This window comes from Odontesthes bonariensis, chromosome 4 (assembly GCF_027942865.1).
Source record: "Odontesthes bonariensis isolate fOdoBon6 chromosome 4, fOdoBon6.hap1, whole genome shotgun sequence".
In the NCBI taxonomy this organism is placed as follows: Eukaryota; Metazoa; Chordata; class Actinopteri; order Atheriniformes; family Atherinopsidae; genus Odontesthes; species Odontesthes bonariensis.
In genome coordinates this window covers 8,426,162-8,443,221 of record NC_134509.1, presented here as the reverse complement: position 1 = coordinate 8,443,221, position 17,060 = coordinate 8,426,162, and the positions used below count along the sequence as shown (strand labels likewise).

General features: G+C 40.7%; 1 protein-coding gene across 1 annotated transcript; it reads right to left on the bottom strand.

Annotated features, from left to right (window-relative positions):
* Positions 1–545: 545 nt before the first annotated feature.
* Positions 546–14,976, bottom strand: stim2a (tromal interaction molecule 2a). Its single transcript, XM_075462783.1, has 12 exons — positions 14,643–14,976; positions 9,773–9,903; positions 8,523–8,634; positions 8,332–8,443; positions 8,114–8,229; positions 7,775–7,952; positions 7,498–7,675; positions 4,851–5,012; positions 4,645–4,745; positions 4,302–4,555; positions 2,912–3,104; positions 546–2,761 (listed from the first exon to the last, which is right to left on the bottom strand). Exons 1-12 carry the CDS (start codon positions 14,761–14,763, stop codon positions 1,297–1,299), a joined length of 3,123 nt encoding a protein of 1,040 aa, XP_075318898.1. The 5' UTR covers positions 14,764–14,976; the 3' UTR covers positions 546–1,296.
* Between the last annotated feature and the right edge of the window lie 2,084 nt (positions 14,977–17,060).

Below are 17,060 nucleotides of genomic sequence, written 5' to 3'. Positions count from 1 at the left end.
ATCTGAAATAATATGGTATTAGCCATGTGTCTGTAAGACTTATTAATAAAGTAAAAGCAACTTTAAATATAAAACAAACTACATTAAACGATCCACCTCATTGCTTAGTGTTTGTGTTGAGTGTAATTTCTTTTATTATTCTGTTTTCACGAAGAATTTTTTCTTTTAAAGATTGTTCTAATAAGTTGTCAAGCTATTTCTCTAGCTGATAACGACAGTAAATTTTTCACCCGTATGAGGAAATTCTTCGGAGGAGCACTGAATTCAGATCAACAAAGAACTGGTTTCATTCTCAAAGTGGTTTTCGACATTTTTCCCAAATGTAAGTATCAGGCTCAGAACCAAAAAAATATTGGTTCTCAACAAAAACTAGATACCAGTTGGTATCAAACTGGAATCCATGACTGTCCTCCTCAAAACGTGTCCATGTGATGTTTGCTCATGAGACAGATACAGTAAATAATTCTGTTTAGAATATGTGAGTGACCTCTAGTGGTTGTAAAAGCAACTACACATGAAGTTAACCATGAAGATGCTAGAGGGTAATGGACGCAAAGTAAAAAAAAAAAAAAAGCTTTTAAAACACCTACCCTTGATTGTTATGATGATATCATGATCTTACCCAAGCAGTTTTGATTTCTAACCCTAAGCAAAAGCCAACCAGAAAGTTTCGTCATAACGTGCTGTGTTCACATCTAACCTAGGTATTCAGCAAAGGGGTGGCCATGAAAATGAAGAGCACATTGTAAAAAAAATGTATTTGTGATCTAACTCTGATTGTTTTCTAACCCAAACCAAGTATTCTTAACGCCCAAACCCAACCAGAAAGTGACAAATGTGGTTGAGTAAAAGTGTTGTCATGTTGATCTTGATCTCACGTCACACAAAAGCCAATGTTTAAAGAGCAATGCTTACCTGCCCCCCGCCTGATATCTGCTCATGAGTCATCAGCAACTAATTTAACCGTTTCAACTGGAGGACTCGTTGGGAAACCTGATGGCATTACTGGCAACGAGTACACGTAATAGGGCAGCTAGTTCTGTGGTTCACCAGAACTGGTGGGAAAACAAACAAAAAAAAGAAAACTGATTCTCTGTTGGTCAAAAGGCAGTAATGGTGATGACCACTCTACATTCACACATGCATAGACATAGAGGTTTTCTATCCTGCCTCCCATGGCATCACTTGGACAAAAAGTGAACTTATGCAGTAAAAATTAGGCTAAAGAGGCTCTGAAACTCCAACTTCAACTCGACTCAATAAAACTCATAAGGAAATAAAATTTTCTGCTGATTGTCAGAGTTTCGGGAGACCACTATGAAGCTTATCTGGAGCTGGCTCATTTCTCTTCTTAAAAAGATTTTTAAGCTTTAACATTTTCTTGCTTTTCTCCTTATCTTTGTTCTTGTCATCTCCACTCTCAGGGGGTGATGCAAGAGATGAGAGAGCAACTTTTTGTGGCGGAATTGGTGACTCCGCCTCTGCTAACAGCCTGCTCTCAGGCAGGTTGGGTGTGGAGGCAGAGAGGATGGTTGGGGTTGAAGCCATAGAGCTGTACGACTTTTCAAGGATTCCATTATACACAAGCTGGCTCAATGGGCCAATGGTATAAAGGTCTGTTGACGACTTCCAAGGCACCTGGGAAGTTAACATAAGGTCTGGCTGTCCAATTCGACAGGGCAAAGAACTTGATTCTGGTGCTCCCAACTCTTCCCTAAGTTTTAGATGTTTAGGTATTTCCATTGGAACATCAACTCTGTCACAGGGGATGTTCCCAGTGATGATGTCTGCTGAACTGTTAATGTCATCTCTAAGTAGTCTTGTTATTCTCTTTCTGAGAGAACTAGCAGACACCTCATTTCTTGGCGTCTCTTTACCTGTTAATGGCTCCAAACCAAACTCCTGTCTATATGTTGAGGATGAGATATCTGAAAGAGCTTCAGATGAATCTCTCTGCAACCTCTTTATAGAGGCATTATCTGTACAATACTCTGGCTCATCTAGAGATGCGTTTCTTAGTGGTGTCCTAGCAGCCTCAGCCATTTTGTCCTTTGCTAACACCCTCGCAGAGGAATCAAGCTGACGCTGTCTTGTGTTCAGTGTAAACTTCCTTGAACCTGTGTCCTGTGACATTCCCACTGAATCTCTCGTAATCCTTGTGGATTCAGCTAGATGGTCAGCATCATCTCTTGTCATCTTTTTTGAGGCAGAGTCCAGTGACACCCCCATCATATCTCTTGATATCTTCCTTGGTGCATTTGTTAAAGCTTCTAATTCAGTCCAATGAATCTTTCTCACATCCAGTGGTAGATCAGATCTTTCTGTGTAGACATTCCAAGAGGAAATGTCAATTAAATCCCCGCCTGTATCTTTTTCTAATTTCCTGGGTGAAAACTCAGCATCTGTGGGAACTTCACTCCTGTCTCGGGACATCTTCTTTGATGCAGCATTTATGAAAGACTCATCTGTAGTGATCCTCAAAGAAGAGGTTTGCAAGGAGGCATCCATGGTTTTGTCGTTAGCCTTTTTCCTGTAGGAAACAGTCATATCTACAGCAGCTTCACACTCTTCCACAGAAATTTTGCGAACTGGAGCTTCAACTTCTTCACCCAAAGGCTTTATAACTGAACTGTCTGCAAGCAGTTCAGCCTCATTGTGATAGAACTTTCGAGGGGAAACATCGACAGTGGAACCTGGAAACATTTTGCTGACAGGAGGGGATGTTATATAGTCTTGATCTATGAATTTCTCCTGGGAATCCCTGTTAATAATAAAAAAATTAGGCATAGCAGAATGAGAGGACACAAGCGAGAGGGGTTAATTGCAAATATCTCAACAAAGGTGTTGACTATCGTTGTTAAAATGAGCAGTATGTAAAATCAATGTGGACTTAGGAGTTAGAGAGACGTACTGTTTTTTTAGAGTTTTCCGGAAGAGCTCCTCTCCCTCATCATAGCAAGGATAAGGGGATCGGATGGGTAGTAGAAGGTCAGGGTCCGGGGACATCATGGCAGCTGGTGGCTGACTGATGATGCCAGGACGACGTGCCCTACATATGGTGGATCCCAGTTGTCGAGGAGATCGCTTAATAGGTGAAATTGGAACTGGAGGAAGGACACAGTTTGTTAGTAAACTATTGTATGGCTAACCAACATGGTGTCATTTGTCCTCCTTCTGAACTCTGTACAGACAATGAATTATCTCTTTAATTAATTATATACACATCTTAGTCATAACATTAATTGTTTGGCCAGTTGTCACCAAAACAGCTCTGACCTATTGGGGTATTGACATCAGGTGTATCCTGTGGTGTTCTGTAAGACAGGCTGCTCATGCCTTGTCAACTGCATACCACATATGAGGGATTAGATTAGGATCTCAGGCGTCGGGAGAGAGAACAGCTGATAAGATAGACAACTATGGGGGGTACTGTCCTTGGAGGGACTCAAACAGATTATTTTTACTTGAACATAGGACTTTATAGCAGTGAGATACAGTGTCTGCCATGGGTCTTCTAAAACATCAACTGGCTTGTCTGCTTTTCTAAGGTTGAATTTGATGCTGTCCTTTAAACTTGATTTAATCCAAGATTACAGCCAGTGTGAGGACATTCTACAGATTGGGAGAAAATACATTTCAAAATGTTTAGTGGCTCTAGTTGTTCTAGGTGATTGAAGAATTTTAACTCTGAAGTCTAAAAATGTACCGAAGTGTAAGGAACAATTGTTACACAATGCAACAATCTTTAAGTGGTAAATGTAAACAGTAACACAGATATGCCAGGATCCAAACATTTTCTAGCAGAATTATGTCGTAATCAGATGATTAATGTTATTCACCTCATTTGTCACTATTTTTAACTGCAAATTTATTGTCACATAACTAGTCCTACAAACACGACTCTGAAGCTAAAAACTCAAGCACATCCAGGACATTTGTGATATGACTTTTGGCGCTGATATCTTTGATGCTGGATCTTACATGGATCATTTTCATTCATTCTGAATAAAATAGGAAAAAGAAAAGATTACTGTGCAGACATATGCAAAGACACTAAATGCATTCAGGATTACAAAGAAATTGGAAGAAAAAAAACTTTTATGAGTAAGAAAACAATCAAAGTTCTCTCCAAGCAAGACATGCCAGGTCAATCAGTGATTTGATAAGCTTAAAAAAAGTATGCAAATCACTTGCTGTGTCCTCCATGAGCAGATCTCAAACTGACTGAATACTTTGTGGGTTCACACCAATGGAGATCCAAACAAATACTTTGAAATCCTCCTGTAACTCCTGTAAGTTACCTGACATCTGTGATAAGATTGGAGGAGAAGGCTCATCCATAAGATCCTCTATAGATCCCTGGGCGGAGCTGTGGTACCAACAAGACGACTGTGGCACTCGGGACAGACCCAGGGCTTTTGAGTCTGAGTAGAGTTGAGCAGTGAGTTTTGCTAGACCAGGATTCCTGATGATAGGGAAACCACACAGGAGCTCGATCTGCTGCCAGCGATGAAGGCGCTCTCGTAGGCAGGCTGTGACCTCAGACAGCGCATTTCTTTGGGGCACACAGTCGGGGCCAAATGTTACTTATTTACTTTGATAGATTTGAAAAACAAAACCTGGACAGGTCATTTTCAGTCTCACTTTGCTTCCAGAATCTTGTGGTCAACCTGGTCCAGAGAGGAGCTGTGGGCCACATGGAGTGTCCCCAGCACAGAGCTCCTCTTCTTCTTAATCTTCTCTGCCTGCAAAAAAAGCATCGGTATAGGTGAGTTAATAGGAATGTCTGTAATTCTCGAAAAGCTGTTCAAATCTGCGTATGCGTTTCTATGTATCTTTTTGTGCATTACCTCTTCCTTCGCAGTGGCAAGTTGCAGTACTGCGCTCTGCTTTTTAACACTGTAGTACTGGACCTCGACCTCATGTGTCAGCTGCAGCCACTGTTGAAGGGCCTCTGAGACGGACCAACTAGCCCACATGTCCTTTTCTGCTTGCTTCAGTGCTCCACGGACCTGAACCAATGGCATCGGCCAAATGTTAGAAATCATTATGGAGAAGAAAAATCTCTGTTAGAACTCGTATATATATTAGACTCAATATGCTCACTTCTAGCTAGGTAATGTTATTCTTCACTCTAGGGAGATACTGTTGCATAACTCACTCCTAAAAAAATATTCCTCATCTAATATGCCATTTAGGGAGGCTTTGTGGAAATTTTTAAACTTTTAAGCACCATTGTAAACATTCTTATTAACATCATTTCTGAAATAGAAACTTCTCAAATGCATCTGTACATGTTTGAGCCAAAATTCTATAAATTCTTTTATTTTTTTAAAACTTCAACCATATCAAAGATTACAGCAAGATGTCACAGTTTGGCGATATTACAATCATTACCCATTTACTTTGCAACAAAATGCATTAAAAAAACCCTAAAATGTATGTTTCCCCCATTAGACGTTTTATGAGATGCTGGTTACTAATAATAAATCTGTAAATCTTTCATTTGTTTGAGTCTATTTGTCCAAAGAAATTATTTTCTGTGTCTTCACTGAGCAACTGAATTGTATTTACAAAGTATAAGCATATCTACAAGTTGATGTCAGCAGCTCATTAAAAAAAATAAAATAAAATGCTCTGAAACTGTTCTGGAAGATTCTACAATAAGCAGATTGGTTGGTGAGAGGTGAGGGTGCCATTATTGAGAATAAAAGAAGAATCCACCAAAGTCTTGTTTCGAAGCAAAGGGTGGGTTGTGGCTCACCATCATCAGTAAATTAGAAAAAAAATATTGTTGCCAGATTGAAAAGAACTTTGATTTTTTAACATCTACAGCATATAATATTGTGAAAGATTTAAAGAGACTGGGGAATTCTCAGTACATCAAATCAAAGGAAAGATATCACCGTTGGATTCACATGACCTTCAAGCTCTTATTCGCTGCAAGTGAAACTGTCATGTGACCATGATCAATAAAGCCACATACAGTATCCTGAAAAATTCAACAGTCCGTTGCTGCATCCATAAATGTAACCAGTAACTGAATTGCTCAAGGTGTAAGCCATATGTTAATTCTCTGAGCAGAAGTTCATCTCAGACGGACAGAAAAACAGTAGAAATGTGGACATTTTCTGGTCAGATGAATCCACACTTAAAGGAGAACTGCGGTATTTTCAACATTAAGCCACATTTATGAGTCGTCTGCAATGTTTTAGAACCCCCCTCACCGTTTTTTTTTATTTTACTGCTGTCTCCTGTATTTGCCTCATTTTGATTCTTCTCAACCTGCTTCAGAATGGCAAGCATGGTGCATGTCCTAAAAGGTCCGTAAAAGCACCATAAACGTCCGTTTTCAAAATCATCAACTCACCGGAGTGGTTACTGGTGTGCACTGGTAATCCATATCAAATTTCGTTGCGAAAAGTTGCTTCTGTCGTGTTTTATTTGACATTTTGTACTGGATGTTCGTTGATATTACTCCGCCACCGCTAAGAAAATAGTGCGAGCATGAACGAGCTGCCAAATAAAACACGACAGAAGTACGACAGAAGAACGAAATTTGATATGGATTACCAGTGCACACCAGTAACCACTCCGGTGAGTTGATGATTTTGAAAACGGACGTTTATGGTGCTTTTACGGACCTTTCTAGACATGCATATGACTTGCCATTCTGAAGCAGGTTGAGAAGAATCAAAATTAGGCAAATACCGGAGACAAGTGTAAAATTTAAAAAAAAAGCGGTGAGGGGGGTTCTAAAACATTGCAGACGACTCATAAATGAGGCTTAATGTTGAAAATACCGCAGTTCTCCTTTTAAGATGGTTTTAGAAAAGAAAACATACGTCTGCTTGTATGTGCCAAAAATAGAAATAAATATCCAGGCTGTTGTCAGTGAAAGATGCAAAAGCCAGTGTCTGTGATGACATACCATCATAACCGCATGACTGTATGCAAGCCACCATGACGAGTGACTTCCATAAAAGTGAGGATACCAAAGGCGTATATATTGGAATTTTGGATTTACAAAATATAGCATCAAGATGACGTCTCAACCTGGAAGGTCTGTGGTTGCATCTGCAGGACAATGCCAGACCTCCTTCTGTATGACTTACAACAGCGTGGCTTCATAAGCACAGAGTGTGTGTGCTTGACTGACCTGCCTGACCTCCAGATCAGTCTTCTATTGAAAATAGAACATGAGTTGTAGAAAAGACTACAACATGACGAAAAGACTCAGACACCAACAACAACGGACTGTTGAGCAGCTGACATCTTGTATTCAGGGAAAATGGACACAGATCCCTCTTTGAATATTGCAATAATCAGTATCCTAAGCTCCGAAACGATTTAAAACCTCCCCACTTTATTTGGAAATGGGATTTGAATGTTTACCTGATTGTTTGAAACTCCTAAGACAAGCTTCCTATATTTGAATATTACAGCATCTCAAACATGTGTAAAAACTCCCTTGGATATCGTTAGTAAAGTTGCTACCTGTACCAGCTCCTCCTCTGCATATCGGAGGCGGCTGAGCTCACTGACTGCTCCCTGCCTCAGCTTGTGCAGACGGTGAGCCTCCTCCTGCGCCCCCATAATCTCATCCCTCATCTTTTCCTCCAGATTCTGTTTTTCCTCTGCCACATTACGGTTTTCTTCCTGGGCTCGCTCCAGTCTGAAATAAAATAAATAAATAAAATAAATAGCAACGTCGATTCAGTTACGTACAATAGGTAAGTGGCTGGCAGAGAAAAGAAAAATCCTCAATATTTACTGTTCCTGTAGATCCATGAGGCTCTGTTCAGCCCTCTGCAGACTTTCTAAATCTTTAATCATCTTGGTGATGTGGATTTTGCTGACTTTGTTCTGGACCTGGGCAAACCAACAGCCTCCGACTCCCATCACCACTGACACAATGAGCACCAAGTCCTTCATGTAGTTATGGGGGGGGCCTGTCATGGACCAGAAAGTGAATCATATTAGAAAGGACACTCATTTTAGGCACAGAGAACTTGATAGGTGTGCATGCTCAGGAGGGAAACTGGCCCTACTGAAATAATATATTAAAGAGACATATCGAAAGAGAGGGAACAGGCAGAGAATTTGTTCATACGTGTTGGTGGTCCAAACAGTACAACATCCAGAGCTTTGATGTTGAGCTTCTGTTTGTCTCTCTGGTCCTGAACTCTCAGATGGCCGCTCAGGAACGAGGGCTCATTTGCAGCAATCCTACAAACAGATGTGAGCACAGATTCAGTGTTGGTGTGTTGTGCAGGAAAAAGTGGCTTCTTCTTAAAGGGCATTTCTCACACATCCTCCTGTCATTCTCACCTGGGGAGGGTGTTTCCGTTGACCTTAAAGTCTTTAAAATTCCTCTCATATTGTGGCAACTCAACAAACTCCTTCAACCAGCGCAGCACCTCATCTTGAGTCCAGTTATGTACTGACAAATCGACAAAAGAAGTTAGATGCCATCTTCACACCTTTTGGGCACAAACAAATATGTTCGCTCTCAAACGCACCTTCAGACGACTTCCAGCCTCTCCACAGCTCCTCCACTGTGATGTGCTGGTCCTCTCTGTGCAGCTTGCTGTGTTTGTGGGTCTGCTGCTGCTTCATGTCTTCAATGATGAACTACAGCAGGAGAGAATAACAGAACAAAGAGTTGAAATGAAAGACTGTTTTAGAATTAGGTTTAAAAGCAATGGTAGGGTATTATCTGAACATTACCTCCGTTCAAAGAAATAAAGGGGCCAGTACTTCATGTCTCTAATTTGATGTTATTGTACTTGAATTTCAGAGTAGTAATGAGTGGGTGCTTTGAAAGTGCACTTTTTTAAATGGATGCAGTGGCATGAGTGTGTATTGCAGTGTGCCAGTGCTGTCTTGCAATGCATTCCTGGCTGTAAGTGGAGGCTTCATATGATGGCTAGTGGAATTTAAGGACTTTAATGGGTCCGCTTCTGTCTACTGATGTCTCTGAGGCAACCGAAACCCGAGACCCTGTATACTGTATCCATGAAAAGCATTCTTGAAGCCAAAGGCTTTCTGGAATTCTGGGTTTACCCCCAGTGTCACATAATAAAACTCTCTGGACAAAACACTTTGTACATAACTTACTGGTAATACAAAAAAATGTCCAGCAGGAGAGAAACTGCTCTCAAAGTGACAGATTAAACAGATCTGCATCAATATGCTTCCATGGAGTAAATATGTCAAATGAACACGTAACTTTATGCAACATAATGTTTCAGGCTGATAACGTTTTGACATTAAAACCTTTATAAAAGTGTTCATAGCACCAGTTGTCTTTTGCTTTTGGCTACTTTTCCAAATTCTTTAATCTTTTCAAAACAACTTTTCAAAAAACCTTTTGCAGTATAATTGTACGGTATCTAAGAAAAACTTTGTGAGGTCTTCTTCATTTAGCATTATATCAATATAATACCACTGAGTGTATCTGTCAAGTTCTGAAACAAACTGGCTGAAGAATAAAGAAAACTGGAGTCAGAGCACAGTTACACCCTTTAAGTATGACCATGAAGGTCATCAGAGTTGCAGTATTCTATTAGTGCAATCCAATTTTGTCACTGAGCCAAAAGCAAACTTAAACTGTTGCTATCCTCGAAGGATCATTTGACTCCACCAGTCAGCACACCTGCTGTTGCACAGCTTTACACAGTGTGACTCTTGAATACAAGAACATATGCATACAGGGATTTGCAACAACAAACAAAATGGGTTAAAATCTTATGAGGAGCGAGTTCTGTACCTCCATGCTCTCTTCCACCTCAATCCCGCCATCCTGGTCATCGTCCATCATCTGATGGATGCTCCGCAGGGCCTCCAGACTGTAGCGATCAGCCTCGCTCATACATGGTGGAGACACAACCATACATGGGTCTTGGTGGGTGGGGAAGGAAATGACATCATATCAATAATTATTCAATAAAGTTATAAACAGAGTTCCTTTCATCTATTAATGAGGTTAAATTATATCAACAACTGATCTATAGCTTAAGTATTTTTTTCAGGAGTTCCCTGCTCCTTTTAGATCGAATCTGAGGATTGATCTTTTCAGAGTTGAGACTGTGATTATTTTGGTTCATGCAGGGTGTGTACAATCTACAGGACATACGAATAAGTGCAACATATGTAGATATACTAAAAGAAAAACATTTTTTGTGTAATGTTTCTTGAAATATGTTACACAGGACATCCTGCTTCCAGGACATTGAAATTATTGCAGTTAGCATTACTGTCACTTCCAATCTTTAGGTTTTTAAAATGTCTTCATTAAGATGTCTGCACTATCTATAACAGGTACCCTAAAGTAATCTGGCACAGCACCGTCCTCAGTTCTGTATAAAAAATGTATATATGTATATTAAAAATATGCATAATGGAAAAAGTCCCAGCAAATATATAAATATATGCCCCCATTAGTAGTAGTGTGAGATGCTGGAAAACTGCAGAACCCCCCCCCAAAAAAAAAAAAAAAGTGGTAATTTAGTGAATAAAATATCATCTGGTCATTGTAAAACCAATTGACAACTATTCAGATTCCAATACTACTCTACCTGGGGTGCCCCAAGGCACAGTACTGGGACCCTTTCTTTTTTAAATACACACCGCCTCCTTGTGTCAAGCACTTGCATGGGTTCTCATATTGCTGTTACGCAGATGATACTCAGCTGTACCTGTCATTATAAAAAGATCACCCCACTATTTCAGAATGAATCTCAGCTCTTCTCTCTCATACATTCATATGTATGAAGAAACACCACCTTCAGATAAACTTCTCTAAGACTGATCTATTGACCATTCCATATAGTCTTCAACTATCTCCACAATAAAGGTTGTAATAAATCTTGGCTTCATGATTGATGACCAACTGTCCTTCTCTAACCCTGCTGCATCAGTCTCTCGGTCATATCGCTTTGCACTCTACAACAAAAGAAAAATCAGGCTATGTCTGATTTCGTATGCCATCCAGCTCAAAGTCCTTCTGGCAGGTCTTTTGGCATGAAATTCCTGCCAATAATCAAAACCGTGAGGGAGTGTTTGGTATTTGATCAACTAAAAAGTGCGCATCACCTCACCTCTAATTGAACTTCATTGTTTACCCATGGCTACCTGATTCAAAATCAAATCACTTGTGCTTGCCTTCAGGGTGACTGTAAGTTACTGTTAATATAACAGGATGAAAATAATCAAGTGTCGCTATGAAAATTGGGGCATTTGTCCATGCAAGCCAATACGACCAAAAATTCCATGTGAAGAATCTGTGCCATTTAGTGGTCTTGAGAGAAACTGCATGTGAATCGTGAGAACAGTGCCCATGATGGTAACAGAAACATTGTAAAAAGAATGTATTTGAGTCTTAAACATGATATTTTTTACTCTAACCAAGTAAAGTTATTATTTAAACCCAACCAGAATTGCCCAACATTGTCTAAATGACTTAATGTAATCAATTTTTTCTCTGTCATCAAAGCTGAAAATGCTGTCCCAAAAGTCTATAAGGCAGGTAAATACCAGTGAAATTACAATATCCCAGCCTACATCATTTAAACTGATATTGTATCAACAATCAGAACAACTACAATCAAATTCTTGATAATCAGTAATCTCACTGATTGTTTGGCTATTTCAAATTGTACTGCAGATGAAAATTTTGTTTCAGTCACTCTTTCTGAGTGAATTCATGTCTGTGTACAATGTTTGTAGTTCTTGAATATACCTTTTTTGTTTTCAATTTTATTTTACATATTTTACTAAAAAAAGACAGCAGCAGTGTTACAAAAACACCATAAATACATAAATATGTATTATTGTCAGACAGCAGCAGAGTGGTGCTGTAGTTCTAAAAGGAGGTTGATGTAATTGAACCAGCTACATTTTTTTTTTCAAGTTATTGTTTCTTTTAGCTTCTTTAGAGCATGGGCACTGAAAGCAAGAATACAAGAGCTAACTTTTAAGGTCCCACAAGCTGCCGGTGACAAACACACAGAGAGCATAAAGAAAAGTGTGTACGGAATGTACTTAACCATATGACAGGAGAACTTAACTTAACTTAACTATTGTAATTAGGCTTTAAATTGGACAGCGTTCCAAACTTGAGTATACGATGGTCGATGACGCACAGCTTCCCGTTGTCCGTCAGTCTTCTGAGTCAGCGCCCATTTTTGTCTCTGTGACTCGAGAGTTTGGGTGCTCGAAGGAGCAATGGACTGGGGTCAAAGGTCTGCCAGTTAAACCCACCATAAGCCAGCCCCAGTAACACAAGCTGCTCCCCATCCAGTGCACTGAACAACTATCCACTGCAGCAATAACTGGGCAACAAGCGGACTGTAACTTCTCATGTTCCTGCCATTATCTTCAGAATGAAAAAAAAGAGTTTCATATGATGATCTAAGTGGGTTTTTTTTCTCTGGTTCCAACAACAAGAGTCTGTACAATATGTACAGAGCAAAGACACAACAGTGACGATGCCTTTTTGCTGGATGTGCAATTACATTTCTGTAGTGTCTGAAAAGGCTCTTAGAACAATATGTGTGTGGTCTTGTATCACTCATGTTGATGGCTAAAAACACTGAACTGCGCAAAAAATCCCACAGCCATCCCACATTACTTTACATGTTGCCTGGAAAACTGAAAGTAAGTGCAGTGATTTAGTGAAAGCTGTGCTAACATAAATGGAAATACAATATATAAGGCAAAAACAGGGTTTGTACTAGGGGCGTGGCTATGGGGGGGGGGGGCACTGCCCCCCCAGGAACAAGTCCTGCCCCCCTGAGAAATGCCCTGTCCATCCAAAGAAAACTGGCCAGAAAAAAGGCCACGATTTATTATCTCTGTTTGTGTCTTGTATTGATAAAATAAATGCAAGTGGTGATTTAAAAAAAGCATATATCTGCAAAGTTTATAGCTTTATTTATTTTTTTGTTATCGTATTTCCCCCCCTCAGTAACCTTAACCCCTTGCTGCTGAAAAAAAAAGGCGGTTTTCACATTTTCGGACGTTTTTGTTGTATATAATGATCTGAAATGTAGACTTAATGAAGGTAATAAAAAGCTGGAGTTGGCTGTTCTAGATTTCTTTACAAAAAAAAAACTTCATAAAAAAATTCCACACTGTTAACAAAATTGACGGTCATGATTTATGCTAGTGTGACCATATTTTCATTACCGAATTGAACTATTACTATTATTATTATTATTATTATTATTATTATTATGCTTGAAGTTGTAGTAGTGGTTTTCGACCAATTTTTTCAGGTATTGTTTTCTGCCCCCCCAGATGAGCTAACTGCCCACCCACACATGCCATTCTGGTCACACCTCTAGTTTGTACAGTACTAACCAGCTAGAAAGTCATTATTTGGTATGGCCACCTTTACTTTTTAACACAGTCTGAACCCTCTTAAACAAGCGTCCTTGTCATGTCTTTAAGTGGTCTTTGGGAATATTTCTCCAGATTTCCCAAAGGACATTCAAAAGCTCTTCTTTGGATGTTGGCTGCCTTTTGTTCTGTTCTCTATTCTCTGGGGAGGCTTCATCACTCCATTAGAACTGTTGCTACCGATTTTCACTCAACTTCTTGCGTCATTTGGCATACCTCAGCCTACTCTCCCCGTTTCCCTTCCTTAAGAACGGCTTTTGACATTTCAAAAAAGCCATTTCATTTCTGGAGGACCATTTCTGACGAGGTTAGATCAACTGAAGGGTCAGAAGCATCCATCGGGCCCTGCGTCAGACATCACAATCAGATGCTGCTGTAGATTTTTTTCGTTCTTGTTTTTAGGTCGGCCGCTTCTTCTTTTGTCCAGTTTCCTCAATTTGCTTTTTAATGGTACATTGAATGCCATGTTGAGTTATGCCAAGTTTTCAGGTATTATTTTCGGGAAACAGCCTATTGGTACGAAAGTACTATCCATGCCTGTTAAACTGGTATCCTTGGCATTTTTTGTAGATGCAACCAAAGAAATGGGAACAGATTATGTGTCTTTGCAACAAGCCGCTAGCACCACAGCACCTAAAGAAACTATTTCAAACAGTTTCTTTGCTAAGTTGTCTGTTTTGTATTGACACGACAATAGTTCATCCCTTGAGTTAGGTGCCTTCTCAGAGGTCAGTGTTAAGCGGCTTCACTAACAAACAAACAAACAAAAAAACAACAACAACACGTGTATTTGGTACAAAGGAACAGGCACAAGGACTGGGCTGAAAACAAGTGAAAAAAACCAGCCAATTTACAGGAAAAGTTTGTCAGACAACTTTAAAGAATACAAGAAAGACGGTACCGTGGATCAGTCAATTTTAGACCAAGCAAATACTTAGTTTAAGGTTAAGCTAAACTAAGAAGAGGTTACAGATAGTCAGCCTACAGAGAATGCATGTAAGTCGATGTTTGTCCCACAAAATGATGAGGAAATAATTTGCTTGGGTAGACATGTTATTGGTGTTGATGCCAGACTCTCACATGTGACCCCAGTTTAGCGCCTTTAACAGGTGAGTGGAACTTTCCACACAGGATTAAATAGTCAGTGAGTACATGATGATTAATATGACTGACTCACCTGTCGATATTTGATAGAGCAGATTTGAGTTAAGTAAAAAAAAATTTTTTTTTGTATTTACCTGGTGGGTCGAAACCGGCGCTGCCTCCGTGAGAAATAAAGCCCTGAAGATCTCCGACACTTTGCGCGGCCACAAAGAGCGCAGCGGGGAAAACGAGGAATAGGGGGCACAGAGGAAGCATTTTAGACGGTCTGAAGCCCCAAACTGTTGTCCAGAGTTATATTGCCCTTTAAAACAGTTGGAGAAATTGCATATAGTGGACCAAGCCCTGTCTGAGAGGTGTCAGTCTGCGAAAGCGATCTGTGTTGCTATAACGGGTACAGCCGCAGGAGAGACGTGATACTGATGTTCACTTGAGAAATCGGGGGGGGGGGGGGGGGTGTCTGCTGGAAAAAATATTGTGTCAAACCCCCCCCCCCAAAAAAAGAGGATAATCCCGGTTAGATTCTGTCAGATTCTGCTATGATGAATCCATACTAAAATCTGAGTAAATATTCCTGAGACTGATCCGTCACTCATAGGTTAAATAAATAAAATCCAGGCTTGTGACCGCACGCCAACAAGAAAACGCGCATAGAACGGGATGGCAACGTGCGCCTACAGAAAACCGGGATGTCTGCGCCTCGTGTCCAGTCTGAGTTTGGCGTCAGTGTTTTATAAGTTACGGAGCCAAGTTAAGCCGCGCGACTGTTCTCCCCTCTGACACCCTTTTCCCAAACAGAGACGTCATGACGTGACGTTCTTACGCAAAACTGGCAGTGTCTGGCAGTCTCTACCCCCCCCTCCCTTCATTATGTTTACCAATTCCCAAAACACACTTACATAAAGCTTAAAAACTCCTTTAGGTTGATCATGTGACTTAATGTTTTTCAAGCAAGACTTATTTTTGCTATTTATCATGATTGAAACCACTCCACCCTAACCCGGTCCTATCCAAACTAACATTTTGGACCTTACCGATACTCAATCAGAGCATTTCAACTCTAATATCGAGAGGAATTGCTTGAGATCAACATTATCATGCCAAGAATAGCCTGTCCTGTGCCATATCAGACTGTCCGGATCTGACAGTTGTGGCCAATATCCTTGTTCGCAGTTCTTGGAGCTATGTGGAAAGGGTTAGCAAATGTTTATGCAGCTGCTCATTGGGTTTCTGATGACATCTATATGGCGGCACTTGCAGTTTCTTTGACACGCTGGTGCAGAAACACGCACACGGTCTACTGTGCTCAAAATAAATGATTGTTCCAAACACCAAGAAAGCAGAGACACAAGCAAACGGCACTGCTACACATGCAGACTTTTAACCGTAACAGTGTCGGCTTTCATCCCAGCGATCTGGCTCCCAGTTTAAATATAGTCATAGACAGATTTGACCTCTACCCTGTGGAGCACGTCCCAGTGGTGAGACGCAGACGCCCGCTCCCCCTCTCGAGCCCTTCCCCGCACAACTGGCACCGGGTCTTTAACATCCAACTTCATGAAAGAAACAGCCACTGAAACAAATAACACTTTGCCCAAAGCTTCAATTTAATGCAAGATGCTCTGCCGAGGAACCCTCTGCGGCTGGATTTACTTCTGGAGGAGTAATGCAGCACACAGAAAACACGACCCACCTTTCTGACGCTGTTTAGGGAAAGAGCACACACAAACAAAGTACAGAACGTGAGAGGAAAGAGACTTATTCTGTAAACACGAGAGCAATGAAGCTGCCAGTACGATGACATAACGAGGTTGTTTTAGCTGACAGTTAACCTCATGCCAGCTCCGACTTCCGTCCCACCAGGACGGGAGATGCTGTGTACAGGATGAGATGACTGGGTAAAAACAAACCCAGCAAAGCCGAGCAGTTTAGAACGTAACAGCCGATAGAGGGATTCAAAATGTGAGCAGAGCAGTGAATGCAACCAAGCCCCCCCCCCCCCCCCCCTCCATAAAAAGCAGGTGGTTTTGGACGAGAAGAGATGTATTGCGCTTTGTAATATATCCTTTCTGTTATCTGTACGCTCGGCTTTATTTTCCCTTATCAGAGTTTTGCTAAGTCAGCTTCGCAGTTACGCTGACAGTTGTCCGCTTTGTGTTTCCCGACTTTGTGTTTGCAGTTCTGGCACAAAAGTCTCAAGTGGGAGATTCATTGGGGGGTAATTTTTGCACCACTTAAGAGAAAGATAGCAGAATATAGCAGGCTGTCTGGGCATGGACAAAATATTCTGTCGAGTTTGCTTAGTCAGTTCAAAGTTCCATTTTGAAGTTCAGGCCCGGAGGTACCAAAGCGCAGTCGTAACTGTTGGCGTTAAACCCGGGTCTATGGCGTCAGCAATCCCAAGCTGAAACAAGAGCCCAAATAAAGATGACATCAATGAGAAATCGGTGGACTGTCGGGGTCTCCCTTAAAACTACAAGACAAAAAACGGCATTAAAGCTCTTTCTTCAACACATAAACACAAACAAATCAGGAGCTCCTTACATTGTCTATAT

Bases quoted from the DNA above. Each gene is read 5' to 3' on its own strand.
- stim2a (XM_075462783.1), bottom strand. From the start codon at position 14,763: ATGCTTCCTCTGTGCCCCCTATTCCTCGTTTTCCCCGCTGCGCTCTTT. The intron at 8,444-8,522 runs GTGCGTTTGAGA...TCGATTTGTCAG, and splicing joins AGGCTGGAAGTCGTCTGAAG to TACATAACTGGACTCAAGAT. The intron at 5,013-7,497 runs GTAGCAACTTTA...CCATTGGTTCAG, and splicing joins CAGAGGAGGAGCTGGTACAG to GTCCGTGGAGCACTGAAGCA.